Source organism: Scleropages formosus, chromosome 6 (genome assembly GCF_900964775.1).
Source record: "Scleropages formosus chromosome 6, fSclFor1.1, whole genome shotgun sequence".
Classification (NCBI taxonomy): Eukaryota; Metazoa; Chordata; class Actinopteri; order Osteoglossiformes; family Osteoglossidae; genus Scleropages; species Scleropages formosus.
The window spans coordinates 17,019,264-17,043,222 of NC_041811.1; the positions used below are offsets into that span (position 1 = coordinate 17,019,264).

General features: G+C 41.5%; 1 protein-coding gene across 3 annotated transcripts in view; it reads left to right on the forward strand.

Annotated features, from left to right (window-relative positions):
• Positions 1-21,127, forward strand: part of csgalnact1a (chondroitin sulfate N-acetylgalactosaminyltransferase 1a) — a 34,696-nt gene extending 13,569 nt beyond the window's left edge. For all 3 annotated transcript variants that reach the window (XM_029253221.1, XM_029253223.1, XM_029253222.1), the window contains 5 exons: positions 6,726-6,827; positions 16,306-16,484; positions 16,679-16,773; positions 17,957-18,038; positions 19,807-21,127. In XM_029253221.1, the coding sequence (XP_029109054.1) occupies positions 6,726-6,827; positions 16,306-16,484; positions 16,679-16,773; positions 17,957-18,038; positions 19,807-20,096 (748 nt within the window). In that variant the 3' untranslated portion in view covers positions 20,097-21,127. The remainder of the gene's footprint in view (positions 1-6,725; positions 6,828-16,305; positions 16,485-16,678; positions 16,774-17,956; positions 18,039-19,806) is intronic.
• Positions 21,128-23,959: the final 2,832 nt, after the last annotated feature.

The window sequence follows — 23,959 nt, forward strand, 5'->3', positions numbered from 1 at the left end:
TAAATACCTGTAAATGGAGCTCTTGCGTTATACATTAGCGTTGTTTTACACAACCTCTACGAAAAGTTTGAAAACACTTGCTGAAACTGCGTTTTCACGAGGCCTTTGTTTGGTTTGAGCGGGTCGGCCACATGTCCTTGCAGCTCTTCTGCAGAAGCTCCCAGAGATGTAGGACACCGCGTTTTTGCTTTGTTTTCATTCTTCTGTCCATTTCAGCCCATACAAGTAATAAGCTTTTCCTCTGTGAATTTGAAGCGCTGCATAATAAAAATCAAGATTATATGCATCATGACAGGGAGAATGAAATGTTTCCGTCGATATCAATCGTTGTCTTCATGAGTAATCACCTTGGGATGGAAATCTGTGAAACCGTAATCTCACTGTACCACAATATTTATACAGAAGCACACAGGGAGTTGCAGGGGTGTGGTTTTCTTGGCGTGTAGAATGACAAAGCTTTCGGTCGCCAACCACCCACAGAGGCCTACAGACTTGCCTGAGAAGCATTATTCACATACTGATGACTTTCTCACACACAGGACGTTCTTTAATTTAGGAAATGCATACAAATTGCCTTTGTGTTTATCTGTCTCCGGTGACCCTGCGTCTTGTCTTTGTCGCAAAGTGTCGTGGGGGGAAAGGTTTAGCAGCAAAATGTATGTTCTAATTTAGTACCTGACTGTAAACACTTGCGCACAAGTGACTGATTTTCATACTGCCTATAGCACTGACACATTTATTATGCTCTTAAAACATTTAATATCTATTTTATGACAGCTTGCAACGCAGGCTTATCTGAGAGTTCCTACTTGGGAATTTGCACATGAATAAGTAATGGGTCTTGGCCACAAAACTACTTGCATTTGTGTCGCTGTACACATTCTCACGCAGAGGAAGCCTTGCTTCAGGCCACAAAATACTGCCCTGCTATAAGGTGACCAAATATTGCTGTACATTTCCATTTTGATTCAATTAAAAGCTGTTTCTTGTACGAAAACAAAAATCTCCGTTATGAGCTCACCAGTGATTACAAGGTGCAATACTTTTCGCATCCTTCCAAAAAAGGTTTTTTTGATATACTGTATTTCTAGGATCTCTAGGAAATTGCCCAAAACTTGTAATGTGGACAAAATGTTTTGCTGGGTCAGAGGAGGACACGGCAGAGGACGTACTTAAAGCCATTCTTGAAGCATCATTAGAAGTCTTCCTTTCGCAAACAGCTGGCACATTCCAACACTTTCGGCTCTGACAATTTTTCAGATGAAAGGTACCATTATCATCGATTTCCGACAGATGATTTCCGTCATCATTAAGCGCCGTCTTTCACTGCAGAACGTGTCTCTGTGTTCTACAACACTTGCTTCAAAACTTGTCGTGGACGCTCTGGTCCTGTGAACTCTGACGTAAGTCGTAGGTCTTGTGATGTCAAATGTCACTTTCTCTGAACGGTTCCATTGCATCATCTGTAGATCGCCGTTTGATTATGAAATATATAATGATACAGGTGTTTTTGTGGTGCTCCGTCATGGGGATCTGCCTTTGAACGGAGTTTCTCGTCAATTTCCGTGACGGTGTAGTCTCACCGTTTGCTATGCAAGACACAAAGAGGGGAGCACAAGATAAAAGGTCGTGTCAGTAGAAGCGGTTCCTAGCGTCCAAGGTATGCTAGTTTGTCCCTGTTCCGTCAAATATCCGTTTAAATGGAAATATTTCATATGTAACATTTACCTGACACTTTTCTCTAAGGAAATTGAGTGTTAAGGTACTTACACTTATTTACCCATTTATACAGGTGGGTAATTTTGCTGGAGCAATTTAGGGTAAGTACTTTGTTCAAGGGTATTAGAGCTGGAGGGGGATTCAAACATACGACCTTTGGGTCCAAAGGCAGCAGCTCTGACCACTACGCTCCCGGCTGTCCAAAGTGTGTGCATCTATGTTGTTAATGCCGGGGCAGAAGAAATACCAGAGAAACGTGCTTGTTTATTGCGCTTTATGAAGACGTCGGTTCCCCCTACATGTAATTTGGTTCAGAGTACGTAGCCGTATTTGTCGAAGGTGTAGTGAATTTGCCGTCTCATCGTGAGAATGTGTCTGGTTTAGAAACATGGAATTTCACGGGAGCCTGTCTGTGCAGGAGTGCTGTGGCAAGATGAGCTGTCTGTCCTTGGGAACACTCGTATGTGAATTGCATGGTGAAAAGGACTTTTAGTGTCTACCTACCCCTCCTGGGGCTACGTTGGCTGCCTTGTCTCTCAGCCCCTCATCTTCACTACCTCGCCTTTTAAAGTTGTTTAAAATAGTTCATTCCGACTTGCTCCGGATGATTCCGGTTTTGTCTACTGCTCAATTATTGACCAAGGTTTAGGTGATAAATATGCTGCCTGTTCGGTGCACAATCTGTTTAAGCATAATATTACAAGGTTTACTTCCTGAAATGAATAACTAGGATCAAGTCAAAAATATGCACCAGGCAAAGGACTCAATGTAATGTTTCTTCTGTTGTAGTTCTACATCAGTTTATTGGTGTAGGCAATGCACAGTTTTTTTTTTTTTTTTTTTTTTTGTAGCTGACATTTTTATCCTCAGTAACATGTCATTTTTTCCTTTGTAATGCTAGATGTATTTCTGGAAAAAACCACGTTAAATACCTTGCCCTCAGTACAACACTACGGTATCTCTTAAGCCTTTATCTGGGGGACTTTAATCGCTCAATCACTGCTCTTTCAAATATTGTTGTCCCAATTTTGGAATGCTTAAATATGCACTCAGATAGCGCTGGATCTTGCTCCAGTTAATTCTGTTAGTTAGCCCTGCCTCAACAAATACTTTCATTACAAACTATAAATAAAGCATAGGAAATCTGCAATTAAAATCTCTGCTGATAAGAAACAAGAATCCATTTCATAGCTGGAGATTTTGGAGACATACACGGATTTGACCAAAGTTTCTGCTCCGAGGACACGGTTTTCATTTTCACGGAAATATGATGAAATTGCGGGAACTGCAATACGTGTAGTATATTTTGAAATATAGGATCAGGTTAATTTAAGGACTTGAAAGAAAATACACAAGAGCGCATATATTAAAACGCGTGTTTCTTGTGAATTGGGTATTCCAAGTGTGAATAGTGTGTGAATCTGTGTGTGTGTGTGTGTGTAATAATAATAATATAATCTGTATATGTGTATACATACATATGCTGTACATGTGTAAGTAATTATAGGGCATTTAGTGTAGTGTGTCTAACACTGTAAGTCACCTTGGATTTGGGTTTCAGCTGAACTTATTTGGGGAAAAGCACCTGCTAAATGAACAAAGGTAAATGTAATTATCTCGCTCGGCTCCCTTCTCCCAGATTCGGTCCTTGTAAATGTAAAGAAATGCCTCATAGGTTGAAGCAGGGGTATTAAATGAAACTCCTTGTGAAGTCCAATTCTCATTAGACGAATGGCTGTATCTCAGGGTATGAATGATGAATGATATATCTTGCTCTGAATATGCTGAAGTAGTACTAAAGTTCCTCTTTGAAACAGGGATAACATTTTGCGTAGAGGCTACACATCAAAAAAGCAGTCAATTTTCTGCTAAACACATCCATTTCCAGGGCCTGTTTGATCATTTGCTCCCTTGTGTAACATGTTGGAATGGGGGAAAAAAAACTCAGTTAATGTGGGTGGTAATTGATTTTTACATTTGTTTTATTTCATTTTTTTCTCTACGCTGACATACTCGCAATTTAATTTAGCTGTAAGAAAAGAAACACTTACAGTGTGTAATTTGAAGTAACCGTTTTCCAGCATCGCCGTGCTGTTTGTGGGCTAGTACAACAGTACAGTGATACCTGCACTGCTTTGGGATACAAGATGAGGTCAGCTCAGGTTTCCTGCATCACTATATCTTTATTTCTATGGAGTCCAGAAGTCATTTCACTGTGGGCAGAATCAGCTTGTGTAGGGGACTTAGGGTAACTCTTTTTCTCACACACACACACACACACACACACAGACTGAAAGCGCTTGTCCTGAGCGGGGTCACAGCGAGCTGGAGCCTAGCCCGGCAACCCAGGCCGCAAAGCTGGAGGGGGGACACCCCGGACGGAACGCCAGTCCGTTGCAAGGCATCCCAAGCAGGACTTGAACCCCAGACCCACCAGAGAGCAGGCACAGGCCAAACCCGCTGCGCCACCTTACCCCCCGTTTTGGGTAACTCGTTTTTCCTTATCTGTGCCCAAGACAGGTTACCGTGCTCGTGTGCGTTGTGTGCGCGGTGCGCCGTTGCATCCGTGTCCGTGTGCGTGGGGGCACGTGCCGCAAGCTCTTCTTCCAAGCTTTTGCACTTCTGTACATCTTTTTTTCTAAAATAATGTCACATACTGGAGCTTCGGTGAAACATCGACCTGTAAAACTGGACGCCGCTGTAAGCTCCAAAGGCCACTTTGGATAAAATGTGTCCACAAAGCCCAGAAATAGCACGAGACCTTCGGAATGCCGGTAAGGTAAATTGACACGCAATCCAAGTTAAAAAGGAGCTGGTTGGGATTCCAGGAGTCTGGCCATCGGGGGGGAGGGGTGCGCTGGATGAGCGATGGTCTGTCGCAGCTGTCTGGTGCAGACAGACCCGCGCTGTGTTCGCATGTGTTAGTCCGCCCTTTTCCGTGCAAATACGGTTTCCGCTTGCGCGTCTCACTATAGCCCTGAGAGCCCAAACAGAAGAAGCGACAAACCGTCTGACTGTAGATCATTACAGATTAGCGTCGTTGTGTTCCCTGCAAAGTGCTGGGGTTAAAATCAATTCCTTTTTATGGGCTGGAGCAGCTCTGGCAAAATGAAATGTTGCAGCACTTGCCAGGCTGCGTCACGGAGAAGACGTTACGATAACATACTGTAAATCCCGATACTGTGCCGCCCGTGTTAAAAATGTCAGTTTGACAGAATGAGAATACAGTCGTAAGCAAAAGGCAAGATGAGGAGACAAAAATTTTTGAAAAACTGTGTTAATTTAAGGAGGGGGTGCGGTGGTGCAGTGGGTTGGACCACAGTCCTGCTCTCCGGTGGGTCTGGGGTTCGAGTCCCGCTTGGGGTGCCTTGCGATGGACTGGCGTCCCGTCCTGGGTGTGTCCCCTTCCCTTACAGGTCTTTGAAGGTCTAGAGGGAATGTATCAAATGTATGAAATGATATGCAGAAGCAAAGTGAAGTTACTATATGAAGATGTAATCATGTGAAATATGTTTTAGTTTTTACACCAACCTTCTGTTGAGACTGTGTTGAAATGTGTCGTTTTGCGTGATTTAACGGAAAAGTTGGTCTTTAAGAGTATGATTGACTGTCTGCATTTGTTCTGTGAAAATTCAGACAGCCAGGTTCCATAAAGAACCCGTTGTTAGGACATGGCACTAAGTCATTGAAATAAGAGAGAGGCAGAAGTTTGAGGCCCGATAAGTATATTTCTAGATGCGCGGTAATGCGGGATCGGTTAAGGACTGTCTCCGGGTAATTGGATGGGCAGGGCCAAGTCGTCTCACCATCGCGTCTGTCAAACCTTCTCATTCCTCTCCTGGCAGCTAATCGATAACCGCAGGGCACGTCCGGCACAAATGGGGATTTGTCTCTCCCGGAGTCCCGTTAGCTTTTTTGCTAGAATGTGGTCTCTAAAAAGCAGGGGTTAAAACAGTCTCTTGTGGCCTTTTGTGTGCAGCACTGCGAAAGATGTTGGCCTTGCGGCAGAGCAGTCGTTTTCGTCACGTTCCCTGCCATACAGGGAAAACAAAATTCTGGTGGGTTTAGCGCAAGGATTTGGATTTTTTTTTTCCTGTGTAGCTCTGCAGGGAATGTCGTCACAAGGCGCCTGAAAAGAAGAGGTTTAGCTTTAAGCGGTTAACCTCTTTCGTGTAAATTTTTAAGCAGCGATGACGGTAGAGCCGCATCTTTTCACTGAAGGTGTGGCAGGATACTCTTGGCTTTGCAGTAGAGTAGAGTATGCTTTCATGGAAGACGTGTAGGAAAGTTAATAGCAACTTCAAAAAATAAATCAGTACAGAATGTAACAATAAAATTAAGTAAGGATTGCGAAATTTTACTCAATAAAATGAATTTAAATAGAACTGAGGGTCCTCAGTCTAGCTATACAGTATGATAATTTTGTTGAGCATTACATGTTGCAAACGATGAATCCACATTCACCAATGTGTACATTAACATTTCCATTTAGCCATTTATCCATTTATCTGACATTTTCTCCAAAGCGTTGTGCAATATTAGGCCACTTGAAATGATTTATCAATTTATACGCATAGAGAAATGCTGGGAAATGATAACAGGTATTTGTTTTGGAATTAACTTGCAAGTTTATTTAGAGTGCACGGGTTATTGACTTTGTATGTTTCACACATCAGTTTTATTCACTCTGATTATTAGTTCATGATCTCAAGGCACTCTAGTTCTCTTTGATAATGAATATTTGTGATAATTATACATGCATTCTTTTTTATTAAACTGTCCTTTGTTGCAATTTTGACAACAGGTCTCGCATGTAATTGAAAGTGCCATGATTTTGAGCAATGTTCTTCAGTCCCATAACTGTTAAATCTGTTCTGGAGTGTGTGCAGGTGAAAGTCATGGATTATGAAAGTGTTTCTGGATGACGCCATAGTAATTCTGCGTGTCTGTCCTTTCTCAGACAGTTATCTTAGTTTGCTTCATAACGCTCTTCTTCGATGTTTCAGGGAAGTCTGTATTCGTGAGGATGGAAAGGTCCACCTTACCGTGGTGTACTTTGGCAAGGATCAAGTGAGCGACGTGAAGGCAATACTGGAAAACACATCAAGGTAAGTGACCGAGATCCTTCTCGGAAATTCTGACACCTTTTGTGGTTCACCACAGGAACACCTTGGTGAGTATGTCATCCGACTCTAAGGTGCGCAACACAAGCTGCGCTTTAACGGTCGGATTGGTTTGGGATGAGAGCCAAAGTCCTTGTCATTCCAGTATGCATTTGCATTCAGGGCTTTGCACCACAACATAATCTATCATTATGGCATTTCAAATTATAATTATAAATTCTCTGAAGGAGTGCAAGTGTAAGCAGCCAGGAAAACAGACCGACCTGCTTCGCTGCAGAGAATTAGGGGTCTCTCTAATCTGTGTTGATCTTGTTCAGGATGACTTGAGGGCACCAGCCCTCCGCAGGCTGCCGATTGCCATTACCACTGTGCTCTACCTAGATGGAATCCCACATTGTGTTGCGCTCCACTGAACCTCAGGCGTCAGTCCATAAAAGAAGGACACTCCTCCAGGGCGTTCCATAATAGCGCATCCCACCCGGGTGTTAATAGATCGGTCCTCGCCCCTTTGATTTCAGCATCTCCACTCTTCCGGTTCCTCCAAGGACTTTACTGTATTAATTCAGATTAGTCCTTTTGAGATAATGGATTCTGTCTTTGTCCGTAAGACATGTCAACAAGCTCTTCAGGGTCAGGTGCAGTCATAGTTGTACCTTTTGAGCCAGGAGACAATGTTTGATGGTACTAATATGTTATTTCCATCCATTCATCCATCCATCCATTTTCTATAACTGCCTATCCATTGTAGGGTCTTTGTAGTCCAGAGCCTATCTCAGAAGCATAGGGTGTGAGGCAGGGTACACTATGGATGGGATGTCAGTCCTTAGCAAGGAAATGACACACACTCATGCGTTCACACATAGGCATACTCTTCCTCCTTTAGATAATTTCAGTCATGTTTAGTACATTTAATGAATCCCACGTATGTTTAAAAAAATTACTGGTGCTGCATGTTGCACATTCTAACAGTTTCAAGTTAAATGAATACAGGAGATGCTTATTCAGCAGTCTGCTGAATTATACTTCTGTACTTGCTAACTGTAATTCTTCCCCCCCGCCGAGGAATGATGCCAGTTCCCTCCTACCGCTGCGGACACATCCGGGCAGTTGCCATGGCCATTTAATTTAAGTGCTTATAGATAACTCTCTGATCAAAAGTGCAGAATCATACTCGGTGCCATTAGCCTGAACGCAGTTACCCCGGGACATTGTGCAGAGTGGAGCATCGTCCTTGTGGATGTCGATAAGTGCTTAGGCTGCAGCAGTGTCGGTATCAAGAGCTGTTTGATGTAGATTACTTTTTTTAACGCAGAAAATGGCATGTTTGTGTCAAGGTCAAACAATTTATAGCCTCCGGCAATATTTTAATCACTTTTGTACTGAAGGTCAGTAAAATTGATTTCATTAATTTTTAGGAACGGGAATTCATTTAGGTAATTAGTTTATTCTCCGGTTCTGTTTGCAAAGATGCTGGAATTGATGGAACGTCTCTGAGTGGTGTATACACTTTGTCTCTATATTCCCAGATTCCCAGGCTGCTGCACTGAAACATCCAGGCCCTATGTAATGCTGTAATGCTTTCAATGAAGTCTCAGCACTTTGTATTATTTATGAAGCCAGATTCAGGGGGTGCAGTGACGCAGCGGGTTGGTCCTGGTCCTGCTTTTCGGTAGGTTTGGGGTTCGAGTCCCGCTTGGGGTGCCTTGCGACGGGCCGGCGTCCCGTCCTGGGCGTGTCCCCTCCCCCTCCGGCCTTACGCCCTGTGTTGCCAGGTTAGGCTCTGGCTCCCCACAACCCCGTGTGGGACAAGTGGTTTGGACGATGACATGACATGAAGCCAGATTCATAATTTCATATTTTGTAATAGGTGAAAACTGGCTTATTAAACCCACTTTAGCTTAAAATTGGTCTGCATTTGTAGCCCATTCTCAACTATCTATATTTGCTGTTCACAGTAGTCCTGAAAATGTTGTTTATCACTTTGATTCGCTATAGGTCTTCAGTATAGGTCTCCTTAAATGAGGAAATATTTGTTCGCTTGCATTGAACTGGAAGGTTTATTTTGAGCTTTCAGCTTGGCCCTTGGCTCTTCATCTCCAAATATTTACCTCATATGCACTCATTCTCTCATATTTCTCCCTCCCTCCAGTACCCAGACAGCAGTGTTTTCTTTTCTTCGCCTCTTTAATGTAATATTTCAGCCTCATGCCTGCAGACATTTCCCCAGTCACCTACGAATGGATAAATTAATACAGGTGGAAGGTCACGTGTTTCCTTTGTCCTAAGATGACCGTACGCTAGGCAGTTCAGAACTTCAGTGGAGCTATACCTTATGAAGTACCTTGTGAGCCCCTGATTTATTGCCAATCATGATGCTCTTTTGTCCATGTACAGACATCCAAGTCTATGTTTCATCCATCTCCTGTAAGGAATATTGATCATTCCTTTCGCATGCCTCCCGTGATGTCCTTCGAGACTGAACTGATGCACAGGTTAATGGATCCTAGACTTTCTTTGGGTTGCTCATTTATACTAGCAATGGCTTTTCACTCTGCACTTGTACATACATCACACAGCCTGCAGTTTACTATAGGGATAAAAGGTTCAATCACTCTTATTATTGAGTGTGGGAGAGCCAGCTTGGTCACAACTTGTCATCTGGAGCAGGGTTCTCAACCATGGTCCCTGCAACCCTTGATATGCTATTTTTCTTACGCATACGCTGTTGGTTGAATTGTCTTTCTTGAGCTGTTCATCAAAGAGATAGCACAGTTCATAGAGAACCTTTAAAGTGAAGACCAGTTTTTGATGGTGTAGCAGATTATCAGGAACAGGACTGGGAAACGCTGTTATACATAAATAAATAAATATTTTGCTGACACTTTTCTCTGAAGCAATGAACGACACTAGGGTCGTATGTTGGGTTCGTAAGGTTTGTCCAGTGTTTGGTTGTTCTCAGGAATAAATACAGAGTATGCAACATCTGCATTGTGCTTGGTTGCATCTGCTCTGTATGTCAGTTGCTTTGTAGAAGTCCAAATTTGCTATATTTTCTTGCTTATTTCCTTACTTTAGCCAGTCCACATTTTAACAGTTCGTGCTCAGTCTTTTTCCCTGATAGATAATGTTCACTATACTTTACAATTGTATATTTTACTTAAATATACCAGGGCTTACATATATACAAAAATATTATTGTACTTCTGTTTTTATGTAATATAAAGGCTCTATTCATGTAACAGCTTTGATTTTCAGATTACTAAACCTGGTATTTTCCTGGCACTTGATACTGGAAAAGTAGTTCAGATGTTGGACTCGGGTGAAACGGTTCAGACCGGCCAGAGAAAATGTCTTCATGATGTAAGAACTTGAGAATTTTGAAAAGAAAATGTTTTCTCATGGTCTTTATAGACAGCTTTAACTCTTTCGAATTCTGTATAAAGCACTCATAAATGCCTCAGTATGAATCTCGAGAGTCTGTAAAATTTGCAATCAACCTAAATATCCCTGTACGTAAGACCTCTTGTTCCCATGGGAGGAAACCCTTCCCTTCAGCTCAGTAAGTGACAGTTTGGGAGGGGTAGGCTGGCATCGTTGCCCTGGGCGTCACTGCCCATGTTGACAGCATTCTGGGTTTGAGTGCCTGTCTCTGTAAAGATGTTGGAAATAATGTCAACAGGCTATATATGCTCTTCTCCACTGATCCCGGAGCAAGCGTTCACGCTCGCCACAGAGGAAGGAAGGGAGGGGGATTGTAAATAACAGCCGCAGGAAAGGGAGATTATTGCCCGTGTGATATCCTGCTCCGACATTCTATCCAAGGGAGGGGAGCTGAGCTTCAGGTCCTGCTCCGACTGCAGGAAAAAGTGACAAACAATGGCAAGGACTGATCTTCTGAGCTCTCACAGTTTAGTCTCAGCAAAGTGCTCTGAAGAGCAGCCCTCGAGGTCAGATCAGATGTCCCCTTCTGCTCTCCTTTTTTGAGGAATGGTGCAGTTGAGGCGGTGCACTTGTTTTAACAGGTAGTTTTAACAAAGCGTATGGAAAATTGTGAAACTAGTGGAATTAAGACTTATTGCAGAAAATTCCACCTAGCACCCTGTGTTTCCAGGATAGACTGCAGGCAACGAGGACCCTGCACGAGACAAGCAGTTAATGAAAATGGAAATGGACCAGAAAAAATAATAAAATGTTTAAGAGCCTCAGGCTGAGGAACCGTAATTAAAGCACTCGGTGCTCTGTTATTGCCTTTTTCTCAATCCATTGCATAGACAACCGCCGCACTGACATATCCCCTCAGAAGGTTTTGACTGCAGCATTTTCTCACTTTTAACGTGAGTCATGCAAATGTTTTGATTACCTGCTATATACATTTGCAGAAGGAATGTAAAATTGCGTTCTCTTCCTTTTATGCAAGCCCATTAAACACTTTTCGGTTGTCCCTCTAGCCAGAGAACATCAAGATGCAGTGTGATGGGGTTCCCAGAAATTGAATCTAAGGCCTATGCTAGAATGAATAAGAGCCACGCCAGCATCACACTGACTGTGCAAATGACAAGAAAACAGAGGAATGATTCGTTCTGTTTAGTGTACTTTTCTAACGCGAATTCACAATGCTAAATGTTGCACGGAAGACGTGGGATCAAATCGGACTGAGCAAACCCTGTTAGTCCAAGAACAGAGGTTTGATGTCATCCATTTAAACACTCTGCTTTCATTTGATTAAAATAACTCTTTCAAACGTGCTGTGAATACCGATGCCTCCAAGATTCATTAACTTCCGCAGAATTCTGCTCGACGCGTTATTCCGCTTGTAAAACTGCAGTTTCACGCACAATATCAAGTCTTAATCTTCTCTGTCTGAAATGAGTAACGGAGGACAGTGTCCGTACATAAAACAGTGTTGCGCATTTTTAATGACATTAGTATAACTTATATTAATTTAAGTTTATGATCATGTATTTGCTGTTATTCAATTCAATTTATTTTTATAGAGCCCTCTTCTCGTACGGTGACGCGGAGTGCTGAACAAAGGATCTGAGGTATAATACAAATAAACAGGTGGCTATGGATTAAATTACTGCAGTCTCTACTCTATGTAATTATTAAAGCCGTAAGTAAGTAGTTGCACTTATCTACATGTATAAATTTACAATTACAACTTACAATTATTTACCCATTTATACGGCTGGCTAAGTTTATTGTAGCAATTTAGGGTAAGTACCTTGCTCAAGGCTACTACAGCCAGAGGTGAGATTCAAACTTGTGACCTCTGGGTTCAAAGGTCCTAATCACTACACTACCAGCCGCCCCTGTGTTACACACACACACACACATTTTCTGAACCGCTTGTCCCATACAGGGTCACGGGGAACCGGAGCCTACCCGGTAACACAGGGCGCAAGGCCAGAGGGGGAGGGGACACACCCAGGACGGGACGCCAGTCCGTCGCAAGGCACCCCAAGCGGGACTCGAACCCCAGACCTACCGGAGAGCAGGACTGCGGTCCAACCCACTGCGCCACCGCACCCCCGCCCCTGTGTTATTTAGTATATAATGTCTTTGGCGCAGCAGGCTTGGCTGGATCCTGCTTTCTGGTGGGTCTGGGGTTCAAGTCCTGCTTGGGGTGCCATGCAGCAGACCAGCGCCCCGTCCTGGATGCGTCGCCTCCCTCTCCAGCCCTGCGCCCTGTGTTGCTAGGTTAGGCTCCAGCTCGCTGCGACCCCACTCGGGACAAGCAGTTTCAGACTCTGTGTGTGTGTGTGATGGATGGTCTTTTGCTTTATTTATAACCCTGTGAACATGTTCTCAGTCTGCCTTCAGGATAGAGTGCTATGGAAAAATGAATTGTAGAAATTGTGCTTGCCATAGCCGGAAGATGAGATCTTAGATCCCGATGGGCGCAGGAGAGTTTAACTGCATGTCTGTAGAAGTTTTACTCCTGTCTCTGTACACGGCTGCCTATCATAAGAGCTGCCTCTCAGCACGGCCTCTCGCTTTGATGTGTTTTGTACGCAGCTCTCGGCCATCCCGCAGACATCCGGTTGCCCCGGATCATAGTTGCACGGCACCAGATGGCAAAGTTGCACCACAGGTTCTCCCACACATTCAGTCCTTTAGCACCTATCAGGAGAACTGAAATTAAAGCTCAGAAGTAGAAAGAACAAAGTCAGGTGGCCGAAGCAAACAAAGGCGTGTGTGTTTTTGTGAATTACTTCCTGAATTTACTAGTAAACACATTACAAGCATGTTTTTTGCCAGCACAGATGTGTGGGTAAATCTTCATTTATTTAGCAGACACTTTTCTCCAAAGTGACTTCCAGTGAACTCTATGTAGTGTTATTGGCCACACACTTTATTCACCGCGGTGACTTACACTGCTAGATACACTACTTACAATGGGTCACTCATCCATACATCAGTGGAACACACACATTCTCTGGGGGAACCTGAACAGCATGTCTTTGGACTGTGGGAGGAAACCAGAGCACTTGGAGGAAACCCACACAGACGCAGGGAGAACATGCAAACGGCAGACAGACTGAGCGGGGGGATCAAACCTGCATCCTCTCGCACCACCCAGGTGTTGTGAGACAGCGGTGCTACTCACTGTGTCGCCGTACCAAAAGGCTCTTGGCTTAGTCTTTACTGAGCAGCACTTCCTCAAGCTGTGCTGGAGGGTGGCCGAAGGAAATCCTGAGAAACATAAAGAAGGCAAACGTTAGCATCCAGTCCAAAGGTAAACACGCTATATCCACTGGATTTAAAGAAAAGCTTTTAGTAATGTTTTCTTAATATGTACACAGGTGTAACGCAACGTTTAAAGGACCTTGTAGATGCCCTCATACAGAACAAACACAGTTCCTTATCCGATGTAGCCATACAGTTCCGGCAAAAAATATTTGCCCCCTTTCCCATTTCTTCTGTTTTTTACAGCTCTTTCGGATTAAATTTGATCGGTCTTTCTGCCGCTTATAGCAGTATGCGAATGGAACCCGAGAGAGAAAAGTAACACCAGCATTTTTTTTTTATTTCATTCCTTCACTGTGGTAGATCACGAGACGTAGGTAAGAAAAGGTAATTTCCCCCTTCACTGTCATTAACTGGTTGCACCCCTTTTATCCGCAATGACTGCGACTAAATGCTTCCTCTAGCTGTTGCCCAGAGCCGCATATTGCTGGGCGGGACTTCTGGCCCATTTCTCCATGTAGGGCTGCTTTAGCTCACCAACTTCTGCAAGTTTTCAAGCTTGAGCCATTCTTTCTGGATCTTTCCACAGTCTCTCTATTGGATTTTAGTCAGGACTTTAACCAGACCATTCCGTAACTTAATTCCCCCCCCCCCCCGGCCGTTCTGAGAATGACTCACTTGTCTTTTCGGGATTTTTTCACAGCACTTCGTATACCAGTCTGCTCGCTTTGTCTGCTCGGAAACGCAGCAGCTGGACAACTTAAAAGGCAGAAAGTACTAAACTACTTTGGTATCATGACGCAGGTCCTAACACCCTGACCGCTAGTGGATATGCCTTCAGGCTCTTAAGAAAATGTATTAATATTTTATAGCCACCGGTGAATATTAGCTATTAGGTAATTGTGTTCAACAGCCCAGCAGACTACATCATTTTGGGAATGGAACTAAACAAACTTTTTTTCTGTTAAGTGTAGTGCTTGACATACAGTAAATAAATTATTCATTTATTGTATGCGATTTAAAACTGTGTTTAACAAAATAGCTTAGCCGTTTCACTAAAACATAAGATCGAGAAGACGGAATTGCTGTAGGGAGGTGTGGTGGCGGAGCAGGTTTGGGCAGGGCCTGCTCTCCGGTGGGGCTGGGGTTCGAGTCCCGTTCGGGGTGCCTTGCAGCATGCTGGCATCTTGTCCTGGGTGTGTCCCCTCCCCCTCAAGCCCTGTGTCCTGTCTTGCTTGGTTAGTCTACAGCTTGCCGTGACCCCCCACTTGGGACAAGGAGTTTCAGAGAAGGTGTGCGTGAATGAGAATTGCTGTAAAATCCCCCCTGAATCTTTAAACGCAATGCTCTCTTAAAATAACATTAAACCAGAATGCAAGTTATTAGCGATATGCCAATTTCATGTTGTTTGTATGTGTTACGGGCCAATAGCATTCGATAATATGGACGTCTTGAGTCAAAACCCAAGAGTCTGTAAGGTACTCCGTGATCTGATTTGGTTCCGTTACGCCCAAAACTCGGCTACTCAAACCGTCCGACTTCCATTTTACCCAGAGCCAGAAAGTGATTTTCAGCATTCTTCTAAGGTCACTCGAACGTTCAGGGATTAAAGAGACTCTTTAGAGCTGATATAGCTCTGCGGATCTCATTTGGGTCTTGTGACTCTATCAGGGAAAAAGATGTTCGCTGGAGTCTTTTCCCATGAGAAGGTGTTTGTGATCTTAGCCCGTTGCTGAATCAACTTCTATTTGTCTGTTGTGGCAGTTTAGAAACTAGTACAACATTCTTTCTCCAAGTCTTATTTTGGGCATGCAGTGAGAATACACCATAGAGTATTGCTCTCTAGAGATATTTAGCTGATGCTGTTCTCCAAAGCAACTTACAATTATTTACCTATCTCTGTAGCTGGGTATTTTACTGGAGTAATTTAGAATAAGTACATTGCTCAGAGGTACTATAGCTGGGATTCAAAGCTGTCACTTTTGGGTCAAAAGGCAACCAGCTGCCCTGTAGATGTGTACTGTTTTATCTGAAAAGTTTAGTATTTTTTCCTGCATCATGTGTCCACTTAATTCATTTGTCATTATTAGGTTCCCTCATTTCAGAGAGGAAATTGAATTTGCCTGCAAGACTTGTGCTTCATGGTGTCTTTGGCATTAGAAGAGCCCCCTTGACATTTTGTTTTCCTTTGCGCTAAGAGAAATTGGCACCGAGATGCACTTTCAGCGCTGCAATATGGATATTAAAGATCGTGGGCAGGGATTTGGTGATTATGTGATATACGTAGTCAGCATGTTTTATGAAGTGCTTTGGCTTAATATCGTGCTTAAATACTCAAGTACTTAATAATAATGTGCTTAAAAGAAAATGTTGATTAAAAGTGAAATATGTTCTTTGGCTTTGAAAGAATATTTGATGAGAAATATGCAATGGATGAAGAATTTTTTTTCCGTAGATAAATGGATTTCGCGTATTTGGTCTGTTGGTAAAGAATAAAGAAGCTCCGAAACGCCGTTAGTTTTTTTCCCTCGCAGTGTTCGGACTTTTCGAAGCTCAAAGCTGCATATTTCACCGTTCCACTGTCATTAGTAACATGGGCAGTGATTACAACGTACATTTCCAAATGTGAAATGGTTAACGGTTGTAGTGAAAGGCCGCTACAGAGATCCGACACCATGCTTAGACTGAACTATAAATCAGTTTACTCTACCGAAATGTAATGCCATTAAAACCCCGAGACAAAGAAGAGCTCTTTCTCTCCTCTCTGCTGCAGGGAGATTAACTTCAAGAACTTCACACTTATCCAGCTCAATGAAGAGTTTTCTCGAGGAAGAGGGCTTGATGTGGGAGCCCGCGCATGGAAGGGAAACAACGTCCTCCTGTTTTTTTGCGACGTTGATATTTACTTCACGGCCGACTTCCTAAACTCCTGTCGACTGAACGCGCAGCCCGGTGAGGGTGTTTGATATCTTTCCTTAGGATCACAATTACATACTTTGAGCCTATGTCTATGAGCCTTTCTTTCTGAGACGCACAGAAAGTCTTTCTGGGATTACCCCTGAAGTGTGAATATTATAATAATTTGGGCTGTAAATACAGTAAGAATGCTTTCCTGCTTGAAGCATTTTTCTCTGTTCTGTCCTCAGGTAAAAAAGTTTTCTATCCAATTCTCTTCAGCCAGTACAACCCAGCACTGATTTATGGGCACCGTGACAATATTCCACCGATAGAACAACAACTGGTAATTACATATTTCCTTCAGTTCACCTTATATTATAACAGAGTGGTAAACTATATAAGAATATTTTTTTATACGTGTGAGTTTGTAGACTTATTTAGATTTTAAAAATCCATTCACCGTAAAATCATTACTGTCTGTTCCTAGTTGCATGTATTTCTTATGGGCAATTTCACAGTTTCTTCTTTAAAAAATATAGTTTACTGAAGGTCAGGCCACTTTCAAAAAGTGTCTGCTAAGCAGAACATCAGTAAAAAATGTAAACATTGAACTGAAAAAAGAATGCTATCATGAACAAGCATCTGTAACGTTTATCAAACGCGATCAGCTCGGCAAAGCCTTCGTAACACTTGCTGTAACGCTCCACAGCTCTTCTAGCAGCAGTGTCTTTGTGCTTTGCAAAGTGACACAGAAAGTGCTCTTGGGAACTTCGTTTCTTTATGTACTAAACATTTGTGTTCCAATAATGAAAACGTCTGTCCACTGTACCATGTACCATGTGTCACACCCCATGCTTGCCGGATAGACTCTGGACCACCGTACTCCTACACCGGTCAAGCAGTTATCGATCACGAGCGAGGGAATGAAAGTACAGCTTTTAAAGGCATGCTAGAAATAGTATTTTTTTGTTACAAATATTAGAAAATGTGTTGGTGTTGTCATGCATGAAATCGTCATGCATGAAAATACTTTCTATTTTAGTTTTTCAATTAACTATAATGACAGATTTTTCACCCTGAACCAATTATTTATCAGTTTTCTTCTGTAAGAAATATTGTTCATTTGATCTTCTCACAATGGGGAATTTGCCTACTGGGGTGATCTGAATCAAAACCTGTCAGTGAAGGATGAGCCTACATGAATTTTTAAACTATTTGAAAATACAAGTGCATGCTTTAAATTTCTATTTAAATATATTTTATTATAACTTTATATATGGAGGAAGGTGATCCATCTAGTCTGAGTTTTATGCTCCGACTCATGTGATGAACACTGGTGCATAAAGTGGACAGAAACAAAGTTTACTTACGAATCGCACGTCTACAGTTGTCTCTTTCTTCTAATGTAAGGCACAAACTGCATTTCTCTGAGATGTACGTCGCTTTGGAGAAAAGCGTCTGCTAAATGAATAAATGTAAATGTAATGTAAATATGTAAATACACAGAGCTATTTCTGTTTTAATAGGTAATAAAAAAGGACACAGGATTCTGGAGAGATTTTGGATTTGGAATGACCTGCCAATACAGATCAGATTTCATCAATATAGGTAAATATTACTGCTGTTCAGTATATCTAACTTTGTATATTTTTTATGCATAACTGTATGGAAAATATAGTTCCTGCATATTTTTGCATTGTCTTGCTTGTCACTTTCATTATTTAAAAACTAAACTGTCATGACAGCTTCAGATGAAGTTTTGGTGCCAAAAATGATATATTCCTTCCACACCATCTGCATTATTACCGTCCTTGGAATATGAGCTCATATGGCAAGTGCGTCTCAGCTATTCTTCAGCCGTGTCATAGCCGTTTGATGAAATCAGATCCTGTAAAACAACCAGCCTGCACCTTCAGTCATTTCCCCATCTATTTTTTTATTACAATTCCTGAACTGTGAGACGAAATTGTCATATATTGTTGTTTTCCATTTATCTGTTATATTGAAAAAAACTAGCAGTACAGCTTAAACTGACACAAATAATGGCGCTCGGTATGTCCGTGCTTTGCTGCATAGTTGTCTCTATTTTCGGTCTAGCAGCAAAAATTTATTGACGTATAATATACAATTTCTGCTCAGAGTAAATATATTTTCATGTTACACGTTTGCCGTTCCATTCAACGCACATTGCAGTTTTACGATTTACAACTGTAAAAAGCTTTCCAATTTAAAGGATTTTTTTGCGTTGTGTTGCATGGTGAAAAAGCAAAACCCAAGGCACAGGGTTGTTCTTATTTCAAGGCAAACTTTGTATTTATCCAAAAACATATAATACTGCTACTCTCATAAAATATAAGATCTTAACAGTATTTTAACAGTTAAGGGAGCCACAATCAGTATGTTTACTGGGACCTTTAATCTGACTTATTTATACTATAAATTGTTTGTTTGGAAGCTTTTCCAACCAAAATTTCTGAAAGTCATGACTAGCCTCATAAATTACTGGCAAAGAAATGTCAAACTACCACACATACAGAAACAAAATTACATTTACGACGTGATTAATCTGACCTTTGTTTTCTTCAACAAGCTGCTTTATATCACTACTTTGCTATACCTCACACCTTACATTTTAATGAATCATAATCGCACTTCTGCTGGTCAGTATGGCAGTGGGAATAAACTATACCAATCCCCTATCAGCCAAATGTATTTGTGTCTGTACTTGGCTAGGATTAATGGAATTAAATTATTTGTTCGGGTTTGGGGTTTTAATAGATAGACGAAAGCTGTCGGCAGTGTTTTGGCCCAGGGCTTTGCTCAGTCAGCTTGATGGAGAGGATAAGAACTCAAGGACATACAGTAGCAATAACAAAACGAAACACTGCTATCCACCTTTCTTTAGTTTTATGCATTTAAATCACCCTGCATTTATTTCCTTGAACAAATCTCTTTCCTATGAAATACTGGCATTTTCACAGACGCGTCAAAAAACCCCACATATTTACACAATCCTAATGGCCTTATGATATAATATGGATCAGTAACATTAATCAATCATCAACGTAAAGTTATGACATTACCATTAAAGCTTTTATTTACAGTTCAAATTATATATACATGCCTATGTACCGCTACTATATACTGCTACTTGCAAAGACAAAAATCAGTATGTGTATAATGTGTGTGTGTGTATATATATATATATATATAGTGGTATACCATTAAAGCCATAAGTATTGTACCTGTAAATATTTTCAGACTTTCTGTGTATGTATCCACTCAATATAATTGTCATCACGACCTTAGTCGGAGACCTCTGCTAACAAATATGGTCAACGATGGGGTCTCTCAGTGGTGTCTTGTATGCTGACAGGTGGCTTCGATGTGGACATTAAGGGCTGGGGGGGTGAGGATGTGCACCTGTACAGGAAGTACCTGCACAGCAACCTGCTGGTGGTGCGCGCGCCGTCGCGCAGCCTCTTCCACCTGTGGCACGAGAAGCACTGCGCGGACGAGCTGCCGCCGGAGCAGTACAAGATGTGCATGCAGTCCAAGGCCATGAACGAGGCCTCTCACGGGCAGCTGGGGATGCTCTTCTTCCGACACGAGATCGAGGCCCACCTGCGCAAGCAGAAACACAAGGCTGCGGGCAAGAAGACGTGAGGGAGCCGAGGGTCCGGCAGACGGCGCACGTCGAAGAGCGAGAGGGCGAGAGGGGAGAACGCAGGCGCTGCTGGATAGGAGAGGAAGATGTCCTCTGTTCGAACCTCTCCCTAGATCTTCCCATCAGAAGAGTAAAGGCTGGATTACACTTGCGGAGATGGCTCATGACTGAGATAACAGTTTTGCCGGGTTGCGGGCACGATTCCAGCCGCTTTCGAGCCGTCGTTTTTCAGGCGAATTTCCAGACGATACAATCAGCTCCCCAAAATCATCTCTATTCCACTTCTGCAGTCTTTTTCCGCGCTTTGGCCTTAACCCCTACGGTATATAGTACACACCAAGGATCCACTTCCAGAGGAGAAAGCGGTATATGTGCGGTTCACCAATGCGTATTATGCATAACAAACCACTCTCATTTTTTGTTTGCAGCGATGCCGCGGTGTTGTGATGGTCTTACTAGAATAATTTTTAATTAACTTCGTTTCCCAAATGGACCATTCCTCGAATTGAGTTTGTCAAAAGCCATTAAAGTGTTTATAGTTGCCTTGGCGATTGTGAACTTGAAAGGAGACCGCTGAGAATTCACAGTAATCGTAAGAGTAATAGTGTTCGTGAGCAAGGATCCCACTGAATGTATGTGTGTCAGAGGAGGCTGTTTTTTTCTTACAAATTACATGAAGGCAGATTTGTAAAATCAATCATTTGTCTGGGTTGATCTGCATTGCTATTGCTAGTTGACAGTTTTCGTCCCCTTAGCATGACATGGGTGTTCCGTATTTAAAATACATAACGGTTGCAGAAGGTGACTGAAAGAGTGTCCCATCGGTAGGTTCTGTGTCTAGGTATGTTCAAACAGTAAAAGGCAGTATTTTTCTACATTTTTATATTAAATTTTCTACCTTGAACGTACCTTTGCGTGCATTTTTAGAAAAGCCCACAAAGGCATTAAGCGATCGGCCGTTGTTTCGGTTCTTAAATTGCTTTGGGGCGTTCTTGGGGTCTGTTTTGCATTCTTTGCTTGTAGTTAGAGAACCTCGAGCTGCTGAAGAAGACATGACTGTGATCATTAGCAATGTTTTTTGCTTATTAATCCAAATATATATTTTTTGACAAAAGGACTTTTTTTTTTTTAAATTATAAATAAATTAACTTGGTCCTTGAGAGCAAAAATATTATTTGAGCGTCTTAAAGACAATGCTTAGAAATAGTATAACTGCAGTTAAAATTTCTAATGGGAAGAAGTCCTCTTTTACGTGTCAAATGTATTATTTATTTGTGATTCTCACTGACTTGCTTGCACAGGCCATATGTTTTTTTTTTTTTTTTTTTTTTTTTTTTTTTTTTTTTTTTTTTTTTTAGTGTGAAATGCCATGTGATGTAGAGAAACTGAATGTGTTAACAGTTGCTGTGCATTTCTTCAGTGCTGTTGAGTTGTTCTGTTGGAGATCAAGTGCACTTTCCTTGCTTTGGTCAATTAGGAGTAAATCATGTAAGATGCTGCTCAGTACATGACACTTCCAAGATGTTGGATACATCCCATGGTTCTCGTCTTTCTCCTTTTCTGGACACTAAGTGGCTGTTCTGTTTACTTCCACTGTTTTGCATAATTTATTTTAATCATATTAAATACATTTTTAAAATTTATATGCTATCTGTACAAACCCGTAGGTCTCTTGTCAAAATATTTTTGGGTGACGTGTTATTGAAAAAAAACACGCTTTTGTTGGAGTTGCATTTTGAAGCATGGCATTGTACTGTTTGTACATGAAATAAAAAAATGCAACATCAGGTCATATAATATTCTTAATATATGCCTATATACTGTATATAATGTTTGTGACACACGATATAATCGTATGGAACTTAAGGTGCATTTTATGGGGATGAAACTGAAAACCAGTAAAGAAAACAAGGGAGAAAGTAAGATCAAAGTTTGGTTAATTACATGTTTGACGTTAATCTGAATTAATGTGTACAAGGATCTTACAGAAGGGTTAGTAGCACCCCCGATGAATTTAAGTTGGATATTCACATTTAATATTTGCACTCCATGTTGAAGTTAAAAATGTGGCCATCTAGTGGTACCACCTTCCAGGTTCACCTTCGTGGCTCTCAGTATACAGTACAGCTATTTTGAAGACAATACTCTGTTATTTAATTTAAGGCAATATAATTCCAATGGCAGAGATGCAAAAATAAAAGGCTAAAAGTGTGAAAACTAAGTATGATAGTTGTATGCGCATCTTTACGTCTCTTCTCCGGATTCTGCATGCAGGTGATCATGTCTTCAGTTGCGCCAAAGCCTTTGCAGAAAGCAGTCCAATGTCTGGTCTAATGATAAAGAATGACTCTTGTCGAGAAGCGGAGTGCTTTCTTAAATGTGCAGTTTTGTTCTGAGCGCAATTCTTTTTAATTGGTTTTACTGAACATTTCCCATTAGAATAAAAGCATGCACATTCTTGAAATGTTTTTGCTCCTTGAAAGATGGAAGAAATGCATCTAAAGAGTGCTTGAAGTAACAGAGGAGCTTTGCTCAGACACATCATGCTAATGTTGCTGTGCACCGTAGCACTGAGACTCCTTGACAAAATATTAAACGACACCTGTAACGCAGTTACACTCCCTATAAACATATCTGTGATATTAATAGCTTTTTATCTTGTCTTAAATTTATTAATTTAACTATTTGCTTCCAAAGCAATGTTAAACAACCTATAATTATTTACCCATTTATATGGCTGGCCAAATTTACTGGAGCAATTACGCTGCTCAGTACTACTACAGCTTTAGGTAGGATTCAAACCTGCAACTGGAGGATCTAAAGGAACACTCTCAGCTGTCTGCCAGTATCTGGCATTCAATATTTTCATCATCACCAGCTGTTACTTATCTTTGCTATAACTGGTTCTGGCTATACCCTGAGGGTCAAGGGTGAGATTTGAACATAATATACCTAACAGCCAAGGTACTTACATTCATTCAGCTGACTCACAATCATTTACCCACTTATACAGGTGGATAATTTTACTGGAGCAATTGAGGGTAAGTACCTTGCTCAAGGGTACTATAGCCAGAGGTGAGGCTCAAACCTGCAACCTTTGGGTCCAAAGGCAGTAGCTCTAACCACTACACTACCAGCTGCTTCTCTTATCTAGTGGCACAGATGAATAAATATACAATATTATTATTAAATTTATTCATTAAGCTGATGCTTTTCTCCAAAGCAACTTACAATGTTAAGGTTATAATTATTACAGTTACAAGCTTACAATTATGATTTATGAATTTGTATGTGATTTTGTGTATGTGATCTTATTATTATTTAAAAAAATGGTAGGAGGTTATCAGGATTCATCTGTCCTGCATTTTATGCACCTACTTGAGCGATGAACATCGGTGCATCAAGTGGAAGGTAACAAACTAGGTTTACTTAAGAATCACATGTCTGCAGCCATGTCTCTTTCTCTTAATGTAATGCACAAATTGTATTTTCGCTGAGATGTACGTCGCTTTGGAGAAAAGCATCTGCTAAATGAATAAATGTAATGTAAATATTTACCAAATTACACAGCTGGGTAATTTAGGGTAAGTACCTTGTTCAAGGGTACTGCAGCCAGAGGCGGAGATCAAACCTGCAACCTTTGTATCCAAAAGCAATAGCTCTAACTACTATGCTATCAGCTGCTATAATAATAATAATAATAATAATATCTGTTTTGAACAGTTATGTCCAATAATAAGGCTTTGGGTTGAGGAGAGTACCCTAGACAGGCATAGGTCCTAAGTAGAACAGACTTGAAAAATGGTGCCAAGGGCGTCCAGTAGGGGGCAGGATGAGGTTAATGAAGGTAACGCAATTTGAA